Source organism: Phalaenopsis equestris, unplaced genomic scaffold, assembly GCF_001263595.1.
Source record: "Phalaenopsis equestris unplaced genomic scaffold, ASM126359v1 Scaffold000320, whole genome shotgun sequence".
Taxonomy (NCBI): Eukaryota; Viridiplantae; Streptophyta; class Magnoliopsida; order Asparagales; family Orchidaceae; genus Phalaenopsis; species Phalaenopsis equestris.
The window spans coordinates 117,169-125,675 of NW_018164762.1; the positions used below are offsets into that span (position 1 = coordinate 117,169).

Genomic DNA, 8,507 nt, shown 5'->3' on the forward strand with positions numbered 1-8,507 from the left:
ATATATATATATATAATTTTCTTATTTCAAGCTAAAATGAGCCAAACACATTTGAATAAAGGGTTATACGTGTTCAACTCTTTTATAATTCGTGCTTAAAAAATTTGTTCTTCTTCAACTCACTTGCTTAATGATTCAAACACAAGCCAACGAGACAATAATGAATAATGATAATGTGTAACCTTAATAACAAAAAAACAAAAACTAAATAACAATAATTATGTATTTTGTAATATGAGTTTGAATGTATCTAATGTAAATTTCCAGCCATAATATAGTCATTCATCCTAGGCCAGCCATTCTTCATATAATAATATGGTATACATAAACAAATTAAAATAATATGAAAGAGAAAGGTAATTATAATTATGCTGTCATGACAATTAAATACATAAAATAAAATAAAAATTCCAGGCTAATCCAAATGCATGCATGATGCAAGTTTATAATCTCAAGGTAAAGAAGTCATAAATAGTTGAGAAATGAAGCAAAATGGAACAAATATCAACATGATCCCTTGACGATTTGAATGCCTTCAATTCAGTCGCATCACTTTGCGGTGCTCCAACTTAGTTCTATGATCATTGAAAATTGATCCCAATAAATCCATCGTCTAGAGATCATGACACAAAAATAGTTCGAACTTAGTCCCTCGCCTATATAAAATTAATCAAAATTTTGTCTCTCTCTGAGGGACCAACTGGGATCAATTTTCAGTGTTTGAAGGACTAAATTTGCTACATCTGAGAGGTTAGGGGATAATTTTGGGATTTAACAGGAAGCAGAGAGAGTTCATACCACTGGTATCATTTCATATTCAAGTGGCTCTAGTATAAAATCTTCCTCTTGAGCAATGCCGTTCACAAACAACTTCCCATCACGAACCTATCAAATCAAATAAATATATATATAATCATAATGATAAAATTAATTAGTCATCAACAAATTAAGGAGGACAACCTCTACAATATCTCCAGCTTTTGCCACAATTCTTTTGATGAATACATCATGAGGGCTATAACCAAGCTCCTGCAGAGGAACATATCAATTAAAAATAAAAACGAAGATTTACATGCATACCACTCAATTTTTATGTATTTGGATATCTAACACCTAAACATTGATTTACAAGATGTGTTTCACTTTTTCAAAGTTAACATGGGGGTATTTTTTTCGTAATATACAAAATTTTGGGTGGCATAAATGTAACAAGCATAGGTTATGTGTTAGACATGTAAATACATTAGAATTCGGCGGTATGTATGTAAATACAGGAAAAAAAAAGAGTGTGCAATTATTGCACGCAATAAACAAAGAAAAACCCCAATCGATAAAACTATTACCAGCAGAATTGGAGGAGTTCTAAAAATAACAATATCTGTGACCTCTGGCTCTTTGAAAAAATAAGAAACCTGCAGTACATGAGCATTAACACAAAAATTAGTTAAACAGTTCCAATATATATATATAAGAGAACTATTCTTTGATATGAAAAAATTTTATTCTCAATATAATTATCTTTGATGTTGGGAAGTACTAAGCACAAGATCAATAATATTTTTCTTGATCAACTAATGAAGGGGTGACAATCCCGCCAAGAGAACAAGAACGCCGCATGAAAAATTGAAGGAATACTTGCATACATACCACTCAATTCTTATGTACTTAAATATCTAACGCCTAAGCTTCAATTTCTACAAATATATCACCTTACCTACGCATGAAAAGGTGTATTTCACTTTTAAAAGTTAAAATAGTGGTAGCTTTTTTGTGATATAAAAGATTTGAGTGGTTTAAAGGTAAAAGAAAAATTTTACATGTTAGATACGTAAATGCATAGGCATTGAGTGGTGTGTTTGTAAATGCCTCTAATTGAATCGTGATGATTTATATTTTTGAGTGATTGATATATGTAACAAAGCCAAAAGATACTTGGGCATCTTATTTTACTTCACATGTTCCATAATGGCCAGCATGCAACAATATACTTTGAGTACTTCATCATGTTGCTTAATTTGAATACCATGCCCGTGATGAAATCAAATATACTTAAATGGCTATGCTTTAAATACTTCATGTTGTGCTTCATCAACTTAGTTAAAATTGGGCGAATTAAATGAAGGAATGAGTAATAAAGCTATATAATAAGAAGGTCAGAACTTCTATTGGATTCATATTCATAGCTGTTTTACTATGGTTAAGAAAATGTTTCTTAAGGGGGTTAGAGCCTTCATAGATGAATGTGTGCAGTAATTAGAATTGGAGAATATTTTGTGGATCAAGTCGGGAAGCAGCTCTTAGAAGCCATGTGTGGATACAACTCATTATATAATTGCATATACTTGTTATTGGATGAATGCAAATGGTTAGAATCACAACTATTCAGCTATAGATGAATTACTTTTTTATGAATGCAAAATTTTCACAGCATAACAATTAAACGGCCTTGACAATAAGAAAATACATTATCCTATACTAATGAATAGCAATTTATATACATAAATGACACTTTATAGCACCTAAATATTAATTAAGGATAGTTATAAATTAATCAAACTTTAAACAAATCAAATAAATACCGACATTCACCTCAAATAACCGAACCCACTTGGTGTGATAAAGGCTTGTTGTTGTATCACTTGAACTCATATAGCATCACCCGCGTAATTTTAAATTTAATAAATTTACCATGAAATCTCTACAATATCAAATTGCCATAATACTTATAAGACACTTCTCTAGTCTTGACTCTATCTTAATTAAATTAATGCAAATTATAAATTGAAATTTGATGAAACTTAATTCATAAGTAATTTTTATGTTATAAATCACAATCAACTTTGTGATATTAAATTTGAAGGCTGCATAAAATGATATATATACCAAAAACTATGAAGAGAATAATCACTCTCCCCATAGGTGAGAAACGTATGCAAGTGCAAACTCAAATAATTATAGTGATATATAAATTTAACGAATATAAAAGAAAAGATAATGTTTTATCAAATTTCACCTTTTCTGCCAAGATGCGGTCTCCAACTTCAAATGTTGGATACATAGACCTACTAGGAATTCCTCTCGGCTCAGCCAAGCGAGAGCCAGATAGCAAATAAACTGTAACTGCAGCAAAGGCAATCTTCGCATCATAGGAGCAAGAGCTGATCCACCGCGAGAAACTCCAGCTCTTCTCGCAAGGCAGGGTATGGAATTCAGGCACACCATTAACCTTCAAGGAAGGAGGGCAGTTCCTCAATGCACACTCAGCTGAAACCACTGTTTCAGGCTTCGCAACCCCATTCTTCATACTCGAGGGGGATTCAAAGAGCTCAAGAGGTTCTTGAGTTGCCTCCACAGTGACAGTTCTCGCTTTGTCTGGAGGATCTCTTTTCGCTGAACCTGAACCTAAGAAAAAATCACTGCACGGAAACCATTTGCTTGTCGGTAAGAATGGGAAAAGTGAGGAGGGATTGAATCCTACGCTCATGGAAGCTGACAAGGAAAACACCCCTGAACTAGGAATCGGCTCTGAACAAGTTCCTAATGCAGAGAGAAATCTCACAAAGGGGCTTACTCCGCTGGGTACCTTCGCATCGTGACTATCCCTGGGAAAGACACAGAAGCGGGATGCATCGGCAGCTGCATCCGAAGGCTTTAATAGTTCATCGGCAGTGGGAGCTGAAAACTCTGAAGAAGACTTGCCAGTAAAGAATGATAAAGCGGCAACATCAACCGGAAGCTTGGGCATCTCCTTTGCACGGGAAGCCGGAATCTCTGTAGGAGGCTTGTTGGAAACCATTGTAGAAACCGCCTCGGCAACAGGAGCCTTCGACAATTCCTCATCACCAGAAACAGGAGCCTTCCCAAGTCTATTGCATGGAAACTTTGAAGCGTCCATGGCGCCGACCAGAAACTTGAACAACTCCATAGCAACGGATGTTTGATTCGCCGTCCGGGAACCTCCAATCGAGGATGAGAATCGCGATGGAGAACTGGAAGCACGAGTCCATGAGCTATTCCTCGCCAAATACTTCTCCCCAATTCCGGAAAGTTCATTATCAGACAGCTGGTTCGCCAAGAAGGCCAAGGGACGGCAACCGGACTCGTTGATGTGGAGGAAGCTGCAGCAGCGGGGACCAACGGAGGCGGCGAGACACTGGGAAAGGTAACTCGAATAGGAAAGGGTGGCGCGGATGGCCATCGGTCAGGGTCTTCAAGAAAGAGTGGAGATGCGTGACGGTTGAGGATTAGGGTTAGGTTTCGCTCCCTTCTTTTCCCGGGCTTTTGGCTCGGGGAACGAAGGAAGAGTAGGCAGGGTACGAGACGCTGCCGGAAATCTCATGAAAATGGGAAGACGGTCTTTGGCTTTTAGCCGTCTGATTTTCCATTAATAAACTGATAGTGGTATATTATAGAGTTTCGATTGTAATATATATTTGATATAAAATTTTTACATTTGATTTACAATCCTCAATAAAATTACTTAAAATATAATAAATTTTAAAATTTAATGTCAAAGTTTAATATATAATTTAATACTAATATTATTTATTTATTGTTTCATTAATTTGAGTAGAGTCAAATCAAGCACGAATGAACAAGGTGTCAGCTCATTTATAAATTGAGCTCAAAAAATTTATTTGTGCTTGACACGCTGCTTAACAAACGAACACTAGTTGTACACGAGCAATGAGCATATTAATGGCGCTAGTTGCATGCTATATCTTCAATAGGAAAAGTATGTTGTATTGGTTTTGCTGCGAGAATTATTTAGTCTTTTCATGACTGTACTCCGTTAGTTTAATCAATGATTATTTAGCAATGTTTATTGATTATTTTTTAATATCTCATTATAGTATGCAGTATTTTTTAAAGTATAATAACATGATGTTGATTGTACTTCTGCAATGTTTTAAGCTTGTGCGCAAGAAATGTAGGAGTAAGTTTGTGTTTTTACACGTTGTTAGAGCATATGAAGTCTGCTTTATGATGCTTGATTTTCAAGTAAAAGTGATTTGTTGCATGTCATGAAAAGGTTTCTTATAGTACAACTATGTTGCATTATTTGTATTATTACATTTCTTGATTTTGGCATTGTTTTACTCCATTAGTTTACTCACTCATTATTTAATGAAATCTCTTGTATATTTCTTAATATCTACATATTTAACTCCATTAGTTTACTCACTCATTATTTAATAAAATCTCTTGTATATTTCTTAATATCTACATATTTAAGTATTGTTGAATCTTACTATTTGTTCTATGATTATTTTATTTAAGTATTGTTGAATCTTACTCGTGCAATCGTAGATGTTTAGGTCCTGATGTCAAAAATTACAAGCAATGATGTAATTCATAAAAAGGAAACAATTTGTCATAGTTGTTCGCAATAAAAATAAAGTATGTCATTTATGTTGTTTGAGCGTTTGGAATGATTGTGTCAGCAGCTGGCAAAATGCAATGATTATAAAATCAAATGATTTTGTATGTTTAGAGGCTGATTTTAATAAAATACTCAATCTAAATATTATGGTGAAGTTTTAAACATCACACTCTCTTATTGGTTGTTGTTTAATTATTATATTTGTCATTGATCATAAAAGTAATTGGACTATAAATAATTTATTAAAAATAACAATCGTTAATTAATCAGGTCAGTTGATTAACATATGTGGGGATCATATCGGTGCATTAGTGCAGGCAAACTAATTGTATTGCAGTAAATGACGCATGCATAAATTTGAGTGATCAATGCATCCAATTATATTGTTGAAGAAGTATGAGGAGTACAAAATGTGAGATTTTGAAAAAATAGATGCATTTAATTATAAATATAAGGAGAAAATAATGAGAAGTAAGAATGAATATATTGATGTTTTAATGCAAATATTCAATGAAATGTAAGTTGAAAAGAACATGTTTGTATGAGATGTCAAGTTTGATGACTAAGTTTGACAGAATAATTTTGTTTGGTGATGATTGATAGGGGTTGATTATGACTGCTTCGGGGTTATCATTGTTATTTATACAATTTATCGACTTAATAATTATAATTAAGTATGTGCTCATTTAGTTAGAGTTATTTATCATTGTCAAATATTTTATTTTGGAGTTGCTTTTTTTTTCAAAATAAACAATTGATTAATGCACTTACTATTGAAAACAGTCATTCACATGTTGGATGATAAATATCATTCAATAATATTCATCGATGAAAATTAGTAAATGGTGAAAGTTGTGGAAGTTGCATTCTCTCACACTCAATATAGACTATGTCGACGACATGTCTCTAATAAGACTTATTTGAAAATAAATTGTTTCAATAATGATAAGACAATAAAAAATGGTCATCACATGTGCATGAGTAATTGTGATTCAATTAAGAAGTTTGAACAAATATGTTCTTAGACGATTGGAAAATTAAATACATAAGATCATTCTTGGTTAAACAAAATATATAGAAATAAAAACAATTGGTCAATAGCAACCAGTAAAAACATTTTATGCATTAGAACTTATTAACACGCCGCAGTGAGGTCTACAAATAATCTATGATATGTAATTTCAAAGCCTACAAACATTATCTCAGTTTTTTTTTTTTTTTTTTTTTTAAAAAATACATAATTAATACATGGAGAATAAATGAACAATATGTGATTTTATATGTAGTCAATCTACGGTTTTTCTAGATGTCGAAAGCATTCATATATTAAGGCAACCATATGATAACTATGAACTCATATGTAATAACTTTTACCAATGAGCAACTAGATCACCTGCACAAGGTGTTTCAATGTCTGAAGTTATTGAATCTATCTTGTTCCTCTTTAGTTATTGCATTGGTAGGTGCTACTTTTAATTTTATTCATATTTGGATAATTGATTATGATACAATTAATAATAGGAAAGTTTGTTCTAAATTATTATTATCATATAGATATTATGTAAGCAATAAAAATGTCAAAATTGATGTTGGTTTTATCTCGGTAATTGTCAGGATGCGGGCTGTCAAACTCACGTTGTTATTAAATCTTCGTGATATGCTATACATTCTCAAATGGCCTTGTAATCAAATGTCCATTTTTAAAGTTATTTATGATCATCAGTGTCAATATACTTTTCACTCTTATTGTTGCGAGTTTTTTGATATGATTGCTGGGAAGATGACTGACAGTACTTAAAAAATGATATATTTTATTATTTAAGATGAACTTGATGCGAAAAAACAATATCAACGTACTTTTTTTTTAATTTTGGTTTTCTTTCCATGGACAGTGATATGATATGGTATTATATTTTAGATCATTCTAGTTTCTAATATTTAACATGCTTGTCTGTTGATTTATTTAAAAAAAATATCATCTTTCCAATGTGTTGTTTTTCTATTTCCTAAACATCATCGTGCGTTCTTTTCACCACAAATTTACAAATCAACTAATTCCCTTACTCTGATTTATAGTGATATAGAAGCAGAGGTAATCATATAAAGACTAAAGCATATTGTATAAAAATTGATCTTAATTTATTATAATTAAATGAAAATATAACACTAAATGAGACTCAATGGAGAAAAATGATTCGTGTCGCTGACGCCACTAAATGAGACGCAATGGAGAAAAATGATTCGTGTCGCTGACGCCACTTAGTGGGATAAAGGTTTGTTATTGTTGTTGTTGTTGTTGTTGTTGCAGACTGAATGACTAGATGGAAGGCATGTTGTATTTGGGCAAGTGTTAGAGGGCACGAAATTGATCAGGCTCATTGAATCACGGGGAAACTGATTGTGGAGATCGACCACAGAAGAAGGTCACTATCACAGATTCTGGAGGGTTGTTGTGGGTTGAAGTTGAGAGATGATAATCGAGTAAAGAGAGGAGTTGGCCTTATTGGCAAGGCAGAGAGATGGAGAGATTAAGTTTCATCATCTTTGTTGTTGTTGTTTATGAGATTAAATTATTGTATGTATATGTATGATTATATTAAATATTTTGATTTAATTATATGTTATATAATTCGATCCTAATATGATTGGATTTTATTTAGTTTTCATGATTACATTGAATGAGAATTGAAGAAATAATATTTAATCATATCATATATTTGAAGTACTAAAAAAAGATAAATATATTAATATAAATTGAAGTGTGATTTCATAAGTGCCCTTCTCTCTCTCTCTCCCCGCCCCCCAATCTAAAAAAATTAATGCCAATTTTTTCATTTTACTCCGTTCAATGCCGTTAATTGCTATCGGAGCTGAATTTATCCATTAAGTGTTAGTACTAGTTTTTTTTTTTCTTCCATTCATCATTATATTTATATTCTATAATAAAATTAATGTCACACAACTTCTATAATGGTATAAAGATTAATAATAGGAAGACATGCTCCTCTTCAAAGATTATCAATAAGAGTGATTTATTCAACCTATCTTAGGGTTTATTTGGGGCAGTTGCAACTTATACCATGAGTGTGATTTCATAATAATAAGATATTACTCTCTCCCCCCC

At 32.4% G+C, this 8,507-nt stretch overlaps 1 protein-coding gene across 1 annotated transcript in view; it reads right to left on the reverse strand.

The window, feature by feature from the left end:
- The window catches only part of LOC110025645 (probable thylakoidal processing peptidase 2, chloroplastic), a 6,627-nt gene extending 2,280 nt beyond the window's left edge, over window positions 1-4,347 (reverse strand). Inside the window, exons 1-4 of the mRNA XM_020726230.1 lie at window positions 3,014-4,347; window positions 1,344-1,412; window positions 961-1,029; window positions 799-885 (exon numbers count right to left, since the gene is read on the reverse strand). Coding sequence (XP_020581889.1) covers window positions 799-885; window positions 961-1,029; window positions 1,344-1,412; window positions 3,014-4,198 — 1,410 coding nt within the window. The 5' untranslated portion in view covers window positions 4,199-4,347. The remainder of the gene's footprint in view (window positions 1-798; window positions 886-960; window positions 1,030-1,343; window positions 1,413-3,013) is intronic.
- Between the last annotated feature and the right edge of the window lie 4,160 nt (window positions 4,348-8,507).